Genomic DNA, 17301 nt, shown 5'->3' with positions numbered 1-17301 from the left:
CTCCTGTCCCTCCCCTACCCCTGTGGGCTGCTCCAGCAGCCTCCTCAGAGCCCCCAGGGCCGCAGGGTTTGCAAGGTGGCCTGGCTCTGTGCTGGGAGCACGGCTGAGGCTGGGGGTCAGCTGGAGACCCAGCGTCGTGCTGGGAGGTGGCTGGAGGGTTTAGGTAGGGAGGCTTGAGCAACTCCAAGTTTAGAGGCAGGCAAAGTGGGGTAGGGACAAAGGCAGGGGGACTGAGGAGACTCAGGGGTGCTGGCTGTGGGGAAGGGGCGGGGAATGGTACTGTGAGAGGCTCCCTACTTTGGGGACAGATACGTGCCCACCTGCAGAGGCTGATAGCCTGGCCTGACCTCTTGGGCCACAAGTCCTAGAAAGACCCCAAGGTGAGACTCTGCCCATCCTAGAACCCCCACCCACAGGAGCAGCTCCGGAAAACCACAGCCCCACGCCCTGGGACTGGAGTTCTCTGATAAGCATCCAGAGGCTGCTGTGTTCCCAGAAGCACTTCCGGCCTCAGCAGCTCCCCACCCTTCACCTGCCCTTCACTGGCTACTGAGGTTGGAGCCCCAGCTGGACAGAGACCCTCAGTCGGGGCAGGGAGGCGAGCCATCCCAGACAGGGTGCTGTCCAGGGCAGGGGGTCCCTGGCTGCCCCCAGATGCTGTGATGTGCACCCAACGATCAGATGGCCCCTTGAGCAGGACGTGGGGCCCTCACTCCTGTCCCCACCCCCACCCCAGGGCGTCCCGAGCATTCAAGAGCACGCCCCTGCATCCCGGGCTGGTCTGAGCTCTGAGGTCAGGAAAGGACTCGACCCTGGAGGGGCTGCTGGCCCCTGTGCTGGTTTCTAGGGCCACAGACCCTTCCCCCAAGAGGTGGCTGTGCTGGGGCAGCAGAGAGGCAGGCGCCTCCAGCCCCACGGGTGTCATCTTCCCAGGAAGCTTTAGGAGTTGAGGCACTTTCCAGACTGTGATTTCGGCCAAGACAGCTGCAGGCCTGTGCCTCAGGGACACATGTCAGGGCTGAGGGGCTAGGGTGTCCTTGGGGTGCTGCGGTTCCTTGGCCCACGGCCACCCGAAGGCGCTCGGCAGACACGGGCCCTGTCTGCCAGGCGCTTAGGGAGGCCCCCGTGGGTGCTGGGTGGGGCTCTAGGGCTGGTAGGGTCTGGGTGGCACCTGGGTCGGAGTCAAGGGCAGCTTGACCCCCCAAACCTTCTGCGGATGGAAGGCGCTGCTTGAATTCCCCACCCCAAGGGGACCCCTGGAGGGGAGAGGGAGGAGGAGGAGAGGAGGGCGCGGGGGCAGCTTTCTCTCGGAGCACAGGCCTGGCTGCACACAGTGTCCTGGGCACCAGGGCACCTCTCCTCCCCCACTTCAGGAGTCCCAGCTGCCTCTGCCGTGACTGCCACCCACCAACCACCGCGTCTTTGAATATTGGGAGGGCACCTCCTAGCGGCAGATGCCAGGTGCCCGGCTGTGACAGCGGGAAGCTGTAACGGTGGGAATCGGAACCCACCCCACCTGTCTCTTGACATGGTATCTGTAACGGACGCTGACTGACATGCAGCTTGTAGATGAACAGCATGTTGGTGTAAGAATTCTAGGAATGAACTTCAAAACATACTCAGAACTTCAGGCATCCCAGCTCCTGGGCACATGCTGACCTTCAACCATGGAGCCCGGATGACGTGAAGCCGGGTGACAACCAGGATGACGCACCACGAAGCCGCACGGCCTTATCAGAATGCACTGTGCTCCTCTGCACGTAGAGAACTTCCCCTCCCCTGACCTCTTTGTTCTGTTCCCCTCTCCGCCCCCCTATAACAACCCCTGTCTGTACTGAGAGGAGGAGACGGGCTTTGGGACAAGAGCCCCCATCTTCCAGGTGGCCAGCATCTGAACCAACCATTTTCCTTTACATCTGCACCTGCCTTTCAAGCACTGGTTTTTGAAGCGGCAGCCAGCCAGAACTGGGCTCAGTGACACCATATCCCACAGCACCCCAGGCTCCGTCTCTGGCCCGTCTTCCCCCAGGTCCTTAAGGTCCTGAGTGTGGGCTGTGTTGGGCCGGGGGTGGGGTCGTCACCTCTGGGGGTGGACAGCCGTGGCTCACCGGAAACCTCCCTTGACATTCGGGCCCTCAGGGGGCATCAGGAACCTGCAGCAGCAGATGGTCCAGGCCTTTGGGGGATCCCCAGAAGGGGGGCTCATCGGGATAGGAGAGGCTGCTCTGCCAGCATGCACTTGTCACATCACGGGTCCCCATGTGTCACTGCACCCACTCATGGTCCAGGGATGGCATCTCCCTGAGGACTCAGGCCACCCCCACAGCCCCGCAGTGACCCCTGGGGGAGCCAGAATGTTCTGGAATGTCACTGTGGGCCACATGGACAGTCACAAGACAGACTGTGGGCAGAAGGCTCAAAGGCAGGGATGCCCAGTGTGGGTGGGATGTGAGGTGGGGGAAGTGGAGAGGTCTGTGAGCTGAGATGGATGCAGAGGTCCTGTGCGTGGCTATGTAGCAGCCTGAATGCCAGCAGGGAGCATGGCCATGACCCTGAAGGCCCAGGTGTGGGTTTTACAAAGACCTGGGTGCACTCCGCCAGCCCAGGAGACCCCCTCTCCCTGATGGAGGCTGGTCCTCACCCCACCCCAGCCTCAAGCACAGAGCTGGCCGGCTGGGCTGCAAAGCCAGCAGTAGCTGAGCGTGGTCCCTCATGGAGAGACCGCAAGATGCATTGCAGGGACGCAGGCTGCTGGGTCCTGCTTACACGGTGACCTCTAGTCTGGGTGCCCCACACCAAGCTGCAGTAGCAAGCAGGACAATGAGGGCTTCGGCGGGCCAGTGGCTGGGCAGCTGTGGTGACCCGACAGGTCAGCCCCTGCTCCCTGGCCCCAGCCATGGGCCCCTCACGGGCTCTGTAACCCAGAGGGGCTCCCTTTACTCGTCTGGGCCCCAGTCCCTCCTCTTCTCCCAGCTCCGTGGCGACAGCCTCCAGGGGGTGGGGAGACAAGGCGGGTGCCCGGCGCCCTCTGGCGGTGGTGCGTCCATTGCACCCATCGGAACGCAGCTGCCTCTGCTTCGAGCCGCGGGGTCATGGCGTTGGAAGGCGGGCTCTGAGCCCCTCCTGGTCAGAGCTCCAATGCAGGAACACAGAGGGGGCCCGGCAGCCCCTCCCGCCTGCGATGGAGGCCGCTGGGGTGTGGGGTGAATTGGAGGTCAGAATGGTGGGCGGGTCTGGAGCGTGTGTGACTTGGCTGACCCCTGGGAGAGGAGAGTGTGAGAGCTGGGTGGGCCTTGGGCAGGCTCTCTGGACCGTGGGGTTTGGACTGGGGTGGGTGCAGCTGGCTGGGGGAAGGGATGGAGAAAGCAGGGGGCTTGGACACATCAGAGGCCCCGAGTCACCCCAAAGCCTTGAGGCTGAGCCCACAGGATCGAGGTCACACAGGGAATGGCAAGGGTGAGGCCCCTGCTGGTTCGGCTCATCCTTCAGGGCGCTGACCCACCTTGGCCACGTGCCCCTCACTCCCCACCTAGGTTCCCTGCTCCTGCCAGCTGGGAAGTCAGGGCCACTGGGTGGTGGACAGTAGGGGGCCCGGGGAGGGGGGGCCGTGGCCTGAGGGCCCAGGCAGAAACTGTGACTTGTGGGGGCAGGCAGGGGGTGGGTAGAGGAGGGAGAGGGTGGGGTGGGAAGGCCTGGGCAGGGGGCTGGAGAAGCACTCCTTTGGGAATTCAGGGGGACATCAGAGACCTTTCCTGGGGGTCACGTGGAAGGGGTGCCGTGGGTCCTGCCGCTGCTGTAGGAGGGTTGGGGATGAGGGCCCACATGGCTTCCCCAGGTGAAGGCAGCTGTGGGGTTCATTTCCTCTTCCAGCAGGGCTGAGCACCCCTCATCCCTCAACCCCTGTGTGCCTCCCAAGGACAGGTCCCAGCCGTGGGGCAGGGTCAGTGGGGCTGGAAGAATTCCCGGGCGTCACCCTGCAGGGCGGTCGCCCGAGCCGCCCCGAAGGCCGTGGATGTAGGAAAGCAGCCTTTATCAGTCCTGGCAGGGCCCCTAGGAGCCATGGTAGTCTTCGCTCCTGCGCTCCTCGCGGTCCTCCTCAGCTGGGCCCTGGGAGGGCTCCTGCGCCGGGCCCCTGCCGCCTGCGCTGGGACGCTTGCCGCACTGGGCGCCCTGGGGGCTGGAGGAGGGAGGCCGGGGGCGCTCCTGCACGTGGTGGGGCCGCCTGGGCCGGCGTGCACCCGGCTGGTCTGCTGCATGGATCGGGGGCGCGGGGGACACGGCCTCGCAGGAGCTCCCCAGGCGAGGCCCCGTGTCGGTCTCACCGCTGTGTAGGAGGACGAAGCGGCGCTGCGCGAACAGCGGCAACATCCTCTGGCCTCGCGCACTCTTCTGGAAGGTCTCCAGCGCCAGGTCTTGGGGGGGAGTGGGAGGCGGTGAGTGGGGGGCATTGGCTGGGAGGGATGAGAGGGGCAGGAACCCAGCCTCTCTAGCATCACCTTTGGGGTGCAGGTTCTGGGGGCAAAGGAGGAGGTGAGGGAGCAGGGCAGGGTGGGACCCAGGTGGGGCAAAGGCATGTAGAGCTAGGTTTGCGGGAGTCCAAGCTTGGGGAGGAGGGAGGATGGCTCATGCAAGCCGGGGCAGGCAGCGGAGCGGGTAGTTGGAGGCTTTTGGGGGGGGGGGGGCGGGGGCTGTGCAGGGGCCTCACCCAGGGTCTCCATGACCACACCCGGAACCACGTCCTTCAGGACCTTGCAGTTGGTGTGCAGGGCAGGGTTGGAGTTCATTTCCAGCAGCCATACCTGGGCCCAGCAGTGGTCAGCGTCCTCGCCTACCCGCCCCTTGGCCAGCAGGAGGCCGAGGACCTGGTCCCTTGTACGCCAGGTGACCCTGGGCAGGTCGCTTCTATTCTATTGCTGCATTCCCCCTATTTTCCCAAGTGGCTGAGACTCCAAGGGTCTGAGGGTCTGGTCTTGGCGGCCGCCCCAGCTACAGGAAGGGTGAAGCCTTAGGGAACCCCCAGGGCTTAAGGAGGTCTGTTCATAGGGTCCCCCTGGGGGTCTGCTGGAGGTCAGACTGTGCACAGACCCCCCCTGCCTCCTTGCACTGCCTACCAGGCCCCACCACCCTGGAATGCCTCCATGGCACCTTGAAGTTGTCATCAATCAAAAAGTCACAGCCGATGAGGTCGAAGTAGCCCAGCTTGCACTCGAGCTTGGACTTCACAGCCAGGAAGCAGTGGGCCATGATCTGCTGCATCCGCTTCTGCGGGGGGCAGGGAGGGGGTGACTGGATGCCACCTATAGGCCCTGATTATACGTCCCAGGCCTGAGCAGCCACAGCCACACCCCACACCTGTGCTCCCACCTGTGCCCTCAGCTGTGCTCCCACCTGTGCTCCCACCTGTGCTCCCACCTGTGCCCTCACCTGTGCTCCCACCTGTGTCCTCACCAGTGCTCCCACCTGTGCTCCCACCTGTGCTCCCACCTGTGCCCTCACCTGTGCTCCCACCTGTGCTCCCACCTGCAGAGCCACACCTGCCCACATGTTCGCACTTCTGGAGTGTGAAATAGGCTTACAGCCGAGACTCAGTCAGTCTCATTTTATTCATTCAGCACACAGGTGGCACTCTGGCTGTGTGGCAGGTGCTGAGGTGCAAGAGTGCAGAAGAGTAGGAGGAATGTCTGCCCCTGAGCAGATCCTTCGGAGCAGGAGAGACAGGCAGCAGCTGTGGCCTGCAGATCATGACACCCTTTGCACAGCATAGAAAGCAATAAATGCTGATGGATAAAATGAAGTAGGGCGTGGGGATGAAGGTTCTGCGGTGACTTTTGTAATGTACCTTTGTGTGGGGCCTGGTCTGGGTGGGCCTCACTGTGGAGACCACGAGCAGGATGGAGACAGGAAGGGCGCATCTGAGCCTGAGGTGTTGTAGGAGGGGTGAGGCTGCTGTGGCTGGAAGGGGCAGGGTAGTGGGAGACCAGGGTGGCGCCGGTCACACTGTGGGGGCAGGGAAGGACCCCGGAGACCAGAGCACAGGAGGGGCCAAGATGGGAGGGGCTGGGAGGCTGCTGCAACTGTGCAGGTGACCCGTGGCGCTGGCTTGGGCGGCGGGAGGTGGGGGAGTGATTCTGAGTGTATTCTGTGGTGGAGCCAGCCCAGGATGCCGATGAATGACTCTGAGCTGTGGGAAGGGGAATGAAGGGCTTCCCCGAGGTGTGTGGTCTGAAACTCCGCAAGGATGGACCCCCCATCGACTGAGAAGCAGCAGGAGGGCCGTGGAGTCTGAGGCGCCGATGGGCTGCAGATGTGGCCGTGGTATGCACGGCTGAAGCTCAGGAGAGCGGTCAGGGCCAGATGTTTAAATGCGGGGCCTTGAGCACACGGACAGAGTTTGAAGCCAGGGACTTTCGCCACCCATGCAGACAGATAAAGAGCAGAGCACTCGGGCCTGCAGAGAGCAGAGGTCGGGAGACAGGGACCAGCACAGGGACCCGGATGGAGGCGACAAGGCCCCGGAAGCCACGGGAAGGAGCACAGGCAGCGAGCGGCTCTGTCCGAAGTGGCTGGCGGGTCAGGGATCAGAGCGTGGGGCCCTGACCCCTGGGTTGGCAATATGAAGGTCCCGGCAACCTTGATGAGTGTCTCAGTGGCACAACAGAGAGAAGAAGCCTCATTGGAGTGGGATCAACACAGAGAGAGAGAACACTAGTGAAAACGTCAGTGGTCTGACAACGGGCCACTCCAGAAATGCCCTCCCCCCAAAACGGGCAAAAATGGCTAGAATTGACTTTCTCAGAACTCTCAAAATGAGCCAAAGGCTTGCAGCAACTTGAGGAGTGCTTCTTGAAGAAAAGTCTCAAATCCTGGTCACAACAGCGAGCTCTGTCGCACTGTAAGTGGCCCTCGTCAGGGTCACCCCCACCTCCCAGCTCAGGGCAGCCTTGGAAAAGCCACGCTCTCTGTCCTGGAACCGCAGAGCGGAAACGGGAAGATACGAGAACGATGTCTTACCAAAGAGAGCATCCGGGAAGAGGTCTAAACTATACAAGGGAACCAAGTGGAGATGCTGGAGTTGAAAAGTATGACAACTGCAATTTAAAGTTCACCAGAGGGGCTGCGCAGCGGATTTGAGTTGTCGGAGGATTGGTCAGCGCAGACGGTCCAGTCTGAGGGGCAGAAGGAAAAAGGAAAAAGGAAGGAAGAAAGGAAGGAAGGGAGAACAAAGAGCTGCAGAGACCCATGGGCACCAGGGGCGTCCTGGATGGAGAGAAAGCGGTAGGGACAATATCTGAAGTCCTAACGACAGAAAAGTTCCTGAATTTGATGAGAAGCCATCTACATGTCTGAGAAGGTCAATGAGCTTCCAAGAGGATGAACTCAAACAGGATGCGACCCACCACAGCAGGAGCAAACTCGCAGAAGACACAGAGAGAATGTGGCTGTCAGCAGGGACGTGACCTGTCACAGCGGACCCTCCTCCTCAAAGTGAAGGAGGAGACACACCCAAACCACATGAACACAGCAGAGAAGGACGCTCCAGACCAATGTTGCTCATGAGTGTGGACACTAAAGCACTGAACGGAGAACCGAAGCAAACCCAGAAGTGCATCTGAAGGACAACATACCGTGTCTGGGGGGAATTGTCCCAGAAATGCAAGAGTGGTTCATCACATGAAAATCACATGACACACGGACAGAATGAAGCTGCTGCATCAAACATGTGGCTCTGGCTCAAACCCCCCCCCCCCCACCCCCCGCCACTGGAACAGGACTGTGAAAGCAGAATAAACCCAACAATGCGTCAAAAACAGTCTCTTTGACAAATGGCGCTGGGACATGGGATGTCCACATGCAAAAGAATTAACTTGGACCCCTACCTCATACCCATACAAAAAAACTCAAAATGGGCCAATAACCTCAATAAATGTAAAGCTAAACTAAAAAAAATTATTTTGGAAGAAAAATATGTGTAAATATTTCCAACCTTGGAGTTGGCAATGGATTCTTAGATATGGCATCAAAAGCACGAATAACTAAAGAAAAGATGGATAAAACTTGGACTTCACCTAACACTAAAACTTTTGTTCAAAAAAGAACATTATCAAGGAAGTGGAAAAAGAGTTCATAGAACAGGAGAAAATGTTCCCAGATCTGCAGGAGTTTAGCACCCATAATCCAAAGACCTGTAGCAAGAAAGAAGGACAACAGGTCCGAACAGAAAATTTTCTAAAGCAGGTGTACAGGGGCCAATAAACACATGAAAAGGTACTCAACATCATTATCATCAGCTGTGTACAAATCAAGCCCACAAGGACGCACCACTTCACACCCACTCCTGACTATTAGGAAACAGAAGAAGTGTTGGCGAGGACGGAAGAAGTCATGCTGCTGGTGGGAATGTGAACTATGGTGAAGGCGGGAGGGGCCAGCTTCCACCACCCGACGGGGAGACACCCTCTTTCGTACAGACGCACCCCTGCCCCTAGATGGTCCGCGTACCTCAGGCCCAGCCCAGCGCCGAGGGAAACACGGCCCCCGCCCCCACACATACCCTACGGGGCCCCTCCCGCCAGGTGGGGGATGAGGAGCGCACGGACCGTGAAGGTGGTGAAGACCCAGTCTCGGGGGAGGCCCCTGGTCCTCCTGAACTTGTCGTTGATGTAGCGGTTGAGGTGCTCCATGCTCCACACCGTGTCCTCCTTCAGCAGCTCGTACAGGGGGCTCTTCTTCTGCATGAACTGGGGGAGGCGGTGTGGCGCCTGGAGATACCACGCCGGAGCATCCAGCGGCCCCGGCCCCAGGGCATCCTACAGCAACCCTCCCGCCAAGACCCTCCCACAGCACCCTTTTCCACGGAGACCTCCTCAGCCACCAGTTCCCCCCTGATCCTCATGGACGGCCCCCGCCTACTCTTCCCATTACAACCTTCCGCGGAGACCTCTGGCCCGCTGGCTGTCTGCACTGAGGCCCTCACAGAGACCCCTAGCCTGGCTCCTCCCCCTCCCCATGCCTCATCCACACCCGGAGGGAACCAGCAGTGTGTGGGTGCAGGGTTCTGGGTCACGTCACCAGCACGCCCTGCAGTGGCTGAAGGTGTGAGGTGATCTGAGCCCAGGCCACCTCAGGGGCTGGGCCACCGATGGGACTGAGCCCTGTCTGCACTCCAGGGCAGGGATCTTGTCCCAAGGCTGCAGGGAGGGCTCTCACCTGGTTGGTCAGGTGGCCACTCAGGTCTTGGGAATGGGGATCATAAAGGCTGAGGGTGAGGCGTGCGTAGCCGTGGCCGAAGAAGACCATGTACGGCTCGGCGCAGGCGATGAGCAGGTAGGCACGCACGTCAAACTTCTTCCCATCCAGCAGCAGCGGGTTCTGGATGTACCTGCGTGGGCACACGAGGGCTGAGCACGTGGCCAGCCTGGCCTGTGTGTGTCTCTTCACCCCAACCTGGGCCTGGGCCAGTTCCTCAGTACCCCCAGCACCTGCCCCAGGTGTGACCTGTGGGCTCCCTTCCCTGGCTGCATGCATGTCTGTTGGTAGAGGGACATTTCTGAGCCTAAACAGTTCAGGGGATCCTGGATCTCAGCCCCCTTCATGTCTGGGGTGCCCCAAGCTGCAGCTTTCACTGGGAGACTAGGCCCCTGGGCAGGGAGGACTGCCTGGAAGAGGAGGCAGGACTGATTGTGTGCCTCAAAGGGTGAGTGGCATTGAAGAGGCAGGGAGGGGACATCCCAGATGGAGGAAGCTGTAGGACTAAAGACGTGGGTTGGGAACAGCAGCTAGGGACAGCCATGGGGAGAGGAGGGTGGCAGGCGACAGCTGAGACAGGACTGTGGTCCCATTGGCAGATGGGGAGCTCCAGAGGGACCTTTCTGGGGTGAGACTAGGGTATGGACTCTGCCCAGAGGCAGAGGGGTATAGGGAGGGACAAGCTCTGCCTGTAGACCTGAGGCTGTGGCTGCCTGGGTAGGCTTCCTGCAGGACAGAGGAGCAGTGCCCATGCAGGGGACAAACCGACCAGGTCCTCCCTGCTCCGTCCCCATGTCCAGGAGCCTCTGTCCAGGGGGCCCATCTCCTCTGCCACCTCTACTGGATGTGACACCTCCACCTCTGCTGGCTACTCAGGGGCCAGGCTGGGGGGACTGCCACCTTCCACAGCCAAGGACTTATCTGTGGGTCCCGAGACCCCCACGAGCCCCTCACAGGCACCAGCAGGGCCCAGGGGCGGCCCCAAGCCCACTGACGACCCCCGTGGTGTACAGGCCCAAGACCTCTGCACAATCCGAGCTTGAGGCACCCGGAAGGGCATTTTGCGGTGGATGGGTCCTTCCTCGATGCTCTGGGTCTTGGCCTGGAGGGCGGCGACTTCCTCCTGGTTCCTGAGCAGAAAGATGCCTTTGCCCTGATTGGAGGCGGTGGGCTTGCAGATCCACGTCTGGGTTTCTGCAGAGAGAGCCCCCTGAGTCCCGGGCCGCCCAAGACCCTGACCTTGCCCACCAGCCCCTCCCACACAGCCACGGTCATGACCACGCCCACCTAGCCCTAGGGCTCCACCCACGGTCCAACCCCACCTCCAACCTCTGCCTAGACCACGCCCACCCCAACCTGGCCACGCCCCCACCCGAAACCACGCCCCTCTCAGGTCTGCCGGCGCTCTACCAGACCCAGCGTAGCTACCGCCCCGACTGCGCTAACAGCCGTGATCCTGCCCACCTGGCTCCACTCTCCCCTGTCCTTGATCTCGCGCCCACGTGCAGCGACCCCGGCCCTGGCCCTGCCTAACCACGCCCCAGCCTTGGTACCGCCCTGAACGCATCTCCCCAGGGCGGGCCTGGCGTCCCGCAGCCTCTCACCGTCGAAGAGCGTGAAGAATGCCTCTCTCTCATCTCTGATGTCCAGACGGTAGGTCTCTGGGAAAAATTCTTCCATTTTCAGGAACCTGGGGGAGCAAGGAGGTGGGGAGGCACTGGGAGGGCTCTCTCCCTCCCCCGCAGGCTAGGTCGGCGTTCTGGGGGTTTGACCTGGGGGCGGGGTGGAGGGAGCGTGGCCTCTGGAAGCTGGGTGGGGCTCCAGGCTCCCCGGTTTCCTCTACACCCCACCCCCACCCCGGGCTGTTCTCTCTGAAGCCTCTGCACCCTGTTCCCTTGCCACAGCACTTGCGGCGCCCACTCCTTGTACACCTGGCTTCTCCGCAGGCTGCTTACGGGCACCTGGCCGGTCTCCACTTCCCTGCTCTTCCCCCGCCCCCTGCCGCTCCGCTAAGCGCGTGGCTCAGGCACGTGGGAGCCGTCTGTTGGGACAGTCGGGCCTGCAGCAAGCACGCGTTCGCGTTCCTGAGTGCTCCCGGCCCTCGGCCTCCAGCGTGGGATACCCTGCAGTCCCTTGTGGTCAACCACCAGGCCATCCTTCCATTGAGGGCAGAATGGCCCCTCCCAGCTGAACTAAGTGTGTCTACCTCTGCGGTCCAAGGCATCCTGGGCTTGTCCATGGGCGCTCCTCCAGGGTGGGCGCTGTGTCCTTTCCAGATCTGTTCCCCAGAGCGACACAGGGCCTGGCCTGAGTGTCCACTCAGCAGCATGTGCAGGACGGGATGGGTAGGGGATGGGTGGGGGCGCTGAGGTCGGTAGCTGGGTATGTGCACAGGTGGTGGCTGGGTAAGTGGGTTTGGGGTGGAAGCAGGTGGGAGGATGGGCAGGTGACCTGGTGGGTAACAGATGCCTGGAGGGAAATGGGGACAGTTGCTGACTGAGGTGGGGGTGGGGGTGGAGGCGGGCAGCTTGACGAGTTGATGTGAAGATGGTGCCATGGTGACCAGGTGAGGTGGGCTACCTGCCTGGTGGGGGTTGGACAGTGGCTGGGTGGGTGGGCAGGTGTGTCAATGGTTGGGCAATAAATAAGTAGACAGGTGGACACCAGACGGAGGAATCCGTGAGCGGCTCAGACACAGCTGCGTGCTGGGTGAAGGGTGCAGATGCACAGTGGCGTGGAGGGTCTGTGGTAAGAGGTATGCGGGTGGGCAGTGAATGACTAAATGAGGGACACCAGTGGGTGTGTGTAAGGACTCTGGGGGGGGCTGGGGCGTGTAATGGGTGGCAGGTGTTTGGGGTGGAGAGAGATTGGTGAGTACGTGGATGGGGCTACAGGAAGCTGGGTGGGTGGGTGGGTGTAGCTGGTGGACAGAATGGAGGGTGGTCAGGCCACGCGACTGGCAGACAAGTCAGAAGGGTGGGTGAGCGGAGGAGGGACGGGGTGGGTTGACGGTGGTACCGGCAGTGGTGGGGGCCAAGGAGGACATACGTGGCCTGTGTGCATGGTGAAGCCTTGCTGGTGACCCCGGAGTGCTCCCTGAGGGTGCTGAGAAGCCCGATCTTGGTGGTGAGCAGTCTGTTGTTGGGGAGCTGGTACAGGAGCTGCTCACCTGGCACAGCAAAGCCCCGGGCGGCATGTGGTGACCGCCACAGGGCCTCGCCACCCCAGCCACTGGGAGCTCCTGGCGTGGAGCAGGGGGGCCCCTCTCCCATGCTCTGGCCCCGGTTGCCCTTGTTGGCTGCAGCCCTGAGCCCTCCGGCTACCTTCCCGGAAGGCGGCGTAGCTGTCCCGACACTTGGTCTCACACCACTTGAGCCTGTAGTCCTCCCGCCGGCTGTCCTGGATGCGCTGCCAGCCCTTGCTTGTGCAGTAGGAGCTGATTCTGTGGGACGGAGGCACAGCTCTGACTCTGGGGCCTTAGGACCTGGGGGAGGGATGGGCATGCCAGGGAGGGGGCAAGGGGACCTCAGGTGGGAGAGCCCAGGAAGGCTGGGCCCTGGGGGCAGTCAGACTGGGTCTGGCCTGAGGCCCCCACTCACATGGAGGCCCCGTTGGTGCCTCCGATGTAGAAGAAAGGGCCACACCCAGTGCTGGGCGGTTGCTTCTCCCCTCCTAGCTGGTGCCTCTTCGGGAGGGGGGCTTGGGACCTGGCAGCGACAGTATCCTCGGGGGGGTCTGTGGACAGGTGGGTGGTCTGAGGCTCTGGTCTGGTGGGAGGCTTTCCCACCCCCTGCCAGCCCTGCCTGAGCCCACCTGCATCGTGGTCTGGCTGGCCTAGCTGACGCAGAAGCCTGTCCTCTCGGCTGCTCCCCATCGGTCTCTCGTGGGCCCAGCCTGTCAACAAGGCGGTGCACACTCAGATTCCGGCCCATTTCTGGCAGCCCCCGGGCAGTGCTCCCGGCTCCTCTGGGCCTATCTCATCCCAGGCGCAGGCCTGACCAGTGGGCCTGGGCCTGCCATGCCTCCTAGGAGAGAGGGGATGGTCACCACCCTTCAGGGTCAGCCTTGTCATGGGCAGGGTCCCTCCTCACCAACAGGGCAGAGCTTGGTGCAGGTAAGGGGCGAGGATGTGAGGCTGGAGCCAGGGTGGACATGGCACAAGGACATGCCCAGGAGGGCAAGGATCACAATGTCCATCATGACGTCACGGGTGACCCATGTCCGGCCAGGGTGATGGACTGCCCTGCCCTGGGCAGGGGCTGGGTACTGGGGCAGCAGAGTGCCTGCCAGACTGTGGAGAGGAGACGTGCCCCCCACCTGCCATGCCTACTCAGACCGCAGTCCGCTGGCCCCTCTCCTGGGGCGTGGCTGTGTGGGGTGCCCCTACTAGATCACCTTCCCTGGAAAGGGGTGCCAGGCCCCAGGGAAACCATCCCAGGACTGTACTCACCTGGGCCCCGGGGGCGGCTCCGCCAGACCTCTGCAATCCTTGACCGCCTGCCTCTCTTAGTGCCGACGTTGGTCTGAGGGAGCGGTCCCTGGCGATGGATGAAGCAGGTGTGGTTGTGGGCCACAGGTGTGGGAACAGTGAGGCGGGGGCACCTATGGGAAGATGCTGCCCCCACCCGTCTGCAGGACCTTCTTGCAGCTCGGAGTCCTAGCCCCCAGATCGGGCCCACCCTGCCAGTGCGGGGGCGCCTCCTGGGGCCTTGGACGTGGGTTTCTGCTGGTAGCCGGCTCCGGTCTCCACGGTGACTGTGGGGTCTGGTGCCCCTCAGGGGCAGGGTGGTCTCTGCATTCGGTCTGTCCTGGGCGAGGCCTCCCGTGCCAGGACGGTCTGTCTGGCCTCCCTGCTGCCTGTAAGGAGGTGACTGTCAGGCCTTCAGGGGTTGGGAGGTGCACCCAGGCCTTGGGGTGGAGGCACTCTGTGTCTGAGGGGGCCTGGCAGTGAGGTGCTAGGGAGTCCCCGAGGCTGCCCCAGGCTGGCCCCAGGGTCCTTGCTTTGAGCACCTGGGACCATCTCAGAACTTTCAGCCTCCCCTAACACGTCCTTCCTGATCTGGGGGCGGCCTGGGAGGCGAGGACTTTATGCAGGCAGGACTGAGAACACAGGGCAGAGGTGGGCACCCTGGGGAAGTGGGATGGAGGGCTGCGGCCCTGCACCAGGTGCCGGTCACTGTGCAGACACCCAGCTGGCCCTCCGAGAAATGCTGCCCAGGGCCTCCGTCTCTGCTTAGGGCAGCAGCATGTGCAGTTGCAGGGCCAAGTGTGGCAGGAGAGGGAGAGGCTTACACCTCCTCCTGGTCCAGCCTCGCTCCACCCAGAGTGGGAGGGCTCCTTGGAGGAGGCTGAGTGTCCGGGCTGGCCTGGCTCCCAGCACCCAGAAGCAGGTCTGAGGCGTCCTGCTGAGGATGGAGGACCATCCCCAAGATACCGACATCCTGTCCTTCCCCACAGCCGTCCGAAGTGGCCACTGTGTCAGCAGGCACCTGAGGGAGGCCCCCGGTTGTGAGAGGCAGACAGACTCAGACACGCAGACTCACACACACAGATGCACAGATGTACACACAGAGATATACAAACAACACAGACACACAAGTACACACACGGAAGCATGCAGACAGTCACGCACGCACAGAGGAAGAGGAGAGGGAGACATGGGTGGCACAGATGCCAAAGGAACTGTCCGTGGAACACGCTGGGGGGGGGGGAGTGGGAGGAGCCCTGGGAGGGCGGGGCTGTCCTGGAGGCATGGGAACTAGAAATGCAACACACAGGCCATCTCAGCTCAGCCAGGAGGCAGGAGGGCGGAAGCAGGAAGCAGGTGGACCTGAAGGCGCCTGTGGAGATGGTGGCGGGGACGGTGACCCTGGAGAGCAGAGGGTGGGCTCTGGTGGCCCCTCAGCGCAGCTCCTGAGAAAAGCTCTGAGCCGAGACCCAGCACAGCACCTCCTGTCTGCGCTTCAGCTCTCCACCCTTGAAGCAGCTGCAGCTCATGCACAGGGGGCCAGCAGGACTCTGAGGGTCCCTTGAGTCAGCTGGTAGCAGAGGCCGGAAGGCGTGACAGGAGCGTGTGGTCACGAGGGGCCAGCCGCTCCCCAGCCCGGCGGCGGGCAGCCTGAGCAGTGCGGGCGGAGGCGGCGGAGGCGGTGGCCGGCGCCGCCCAGGGAGCTGGCCTTGAGAGGGGAGGTGGCCGCGTGGTGGAGACACTGCCTCCTGCCCCTAGGTGGCTTTTCTGACCGTGGAGTTATTATTTTCACAAAGAATAAGGCCATGAGCTGTCATTTCTTCTCATAAACGTTAGCAAGGATACGTGCGCGGTCGGTGCGGCGTCCGCGCTGCCGGGCGGCTGTGGCTGCAGCGCCGCTCCCGAGCCCCGTGCCCAGGCCTGCGCGCGCTGTCCCCGGAGGACAGAGTCTACATGCAGAGACCAAGTGTTACGCCCGCAAAGCGCGGCTGGGGCGCGCCGTGTCCGCGGGCGAGGACGGCCCCCGACACCGTGTCGGGACAGCACTGGGCTGGGCTGTGTGAAAACTATAACCGACCGGGAAGGAAACTTTTTACCTGGTCAGATACAAAGACCGGCAGGGCACTGCGCTGGGGCGTGATGAACGGAACCTGAACAAAACACCCAAGAGAACGAGGGGACGTCAGCATCCTGCCCTGCATCCCCCCCAGAAGCACACGCTCGGCCACACGGGTGCTGGGCAGTGTTCACATTGCCCACCAGCCTTGCGCCTCCTGGGCAGGAGCAGGCTGTCCATGGGGACGTGGGAGACAGACCTGGTCCTGGGCGAAGGAGCTGGTCCTGGGGAGACCACCACACCCCCAGGAGGCACACCCATCTCAGCCCGGCCCTGGGGTCCTTGCCCCTCACGCTGTGGCCCAGGGGGCATGGGGGCGCCCTTCCCCTGCCCTCCCCGCCCTTGTCTGTCTCTGCTCCTCAGGGTCCTTGGTGGCCAGCCGAAGGCACAGGACCTCTGCTCTGGGCCCACCTGCCCCTGTTACCTGCCCTACAAGCTGGTGTGAGCCCTCTGCCTGGGACACAGTGGTGACCTGGCAACCGTCTCCCAGCAACTCCCACCCAGGGCCCAGAGGCAAGCAGGTGGCAGGGAGGGCGGGGATCAGGCGCACCTCCAGCTCAGCCCTGAGCCTTCGCAGACCCCCACTCCCATGCTCAGACCCCAGACCTGACCCCGTAGTGTTCCTAGTGTTCGCGGGGCTCTGGGGGGGCTCTGTTGCGCCTCCTTCACCAGGGCCCAGCAGGGGGGCCCCCACTTTACAAAACGGCACTTGGGGCTGTGCCTCTGCCTCCCCATGGCCTTATAGGGGCCACGAGGGTTTCTCTGCTTGGGGGGCCTTTGCTTCTTATGGGGCTGGGTGGTGGCCCCCAAATGTATCCACATTCTCAGCCCCAGAACCCGCAGATGTGACTTCACTTGGGAAAAGGGTCTTTGCAGTTGTGATTAAGTTAGGGGTCGTGAGCTGAGTTCCTCCTGGGCTCTCTGAGGACCCGAAACCGGGGACCAGTGTCCTCACATGGGGAGGCAGGCAGGCAAGGAGACACAGGGGAGAAGACGCATGGAGATGGGGGCAGAGGCGGAGGGGCCCCAAGCCCAGGGACGCCTGGAGCCACCAACGAGGCCGTTCAGGCAGGAAGGACCCCCTCTGGGAGCCTCAGAGGGGGCTCCCTCCCACCCCGTTCCTGGCTCTGGCCTCTGAACTGCGGGTTGTATGCTGTGGCCGCCCTGGAAGACCCACACAGCCCTTGAAGCCCCCCTCACTTTTGAGAGTCCCGGTCTTCACCCTCACTGCAGGGAGGCTCCAGTGACCCCCCAGAGGCAGCCGCAGCCCTGCGCTCCACGCCTGCTTGTGCTGGGTGCTGGGGCCCGTCCTGCTGGGCCGTGGTCTCAGCCTGGCCGCTGTGCTGGCAGGGAGAGCGTCCTCGGCCGAGCAGTGGGAAATCCTGAACTTGGGAGCTGGTGGCCCTCAGCTTGGGGTCCCCTTTAAGCCGTTCCTCTTCCCCTTGGCAGAGCTCCAACGCCACAGCTCTCC

General features: G+C 62.5%; 1 protein-coding gene across 1 annotated transcript; it reads right to left on the bottom strand.

Annotated features, from left to right (window-relative positions):
- Nucleotides 1-4050: 4050 nt before the first annotated feature.
- TTLL10 (tubulin tyrosine ligase like 10) lies at nt 4051-15861 on the bottom strand. The gene is made up of 13 exons (XM_090268408.1): nt 15811-15861; nt 13697-14103; nt 12846-13140; nt 12570-12688; nt 12295-12415; nt 11453-11524; nt 10851-10936; nt 10269-10440; nt 9208-9379; nt 8598-8738; nt 5146-5262; nt 4706-4799; nt 4051-4412 (listed from the first exon to the last, which is right to left on the bottom strand). Exons 3-13 carry the CDS (start codon nt 13118-13120, stop codon nt 4051-4053), a joined length of 1731 nt encoding a protein of 576 aa, XP_090124534.1. The 5' UTR covers nt 13121-13140; nt 13697-14103; nt 15811-15861.
- Nucleotides 15862-17301: the final 1440 nt, after the last annotated feature.

The sequence above is a fragment of the Furipterus horrens genome, unplaced genomic scaffold, assembly GCF_987537825.1.
Source record: "Furipterus horrens unplaced genomic scaffold, mFurHor1.1.pri manual_scaffold_3, whole genome shotgun sequence".
Lineage (NCBI taxonomy): Eukaryota > Metazoa > Chordata > Mammalia > Chiroptera > Furipteridae > Furipterus > Furipterus horrens.
The sequence above is the reverse complement of the archived record's forward strand: the minus strand, read 5'-3'. Positions and strand labels throughout refer to the sequence as shown.

Excerpts from the sequence above, each read along its gene's own strand:
- TTLL10 (XM_090268408.1), bottom strand. The coding sequence starts at position 13,120 with ATGGGGAGCAGCCGAGAGGACAGGCTTCTGCGTCAGCTAGGCCAGCCA. Across the intron at positions 10,937-11,452 it reads GGATGCCTTGGACCGCAGAG|GTTCCTGAAAATGGAAGAAT; the intron begins GTAGACACACTT and ends TTGCTCCCCCAG. Across the intron at positions 8,739-9,207 it reads GTGGCCACCTGACCAACCAG|TTCATGCAGAAGAAGAGCCC; the intron begins GTGAGAGCCCTC and ends CGCCTCCCCCAG.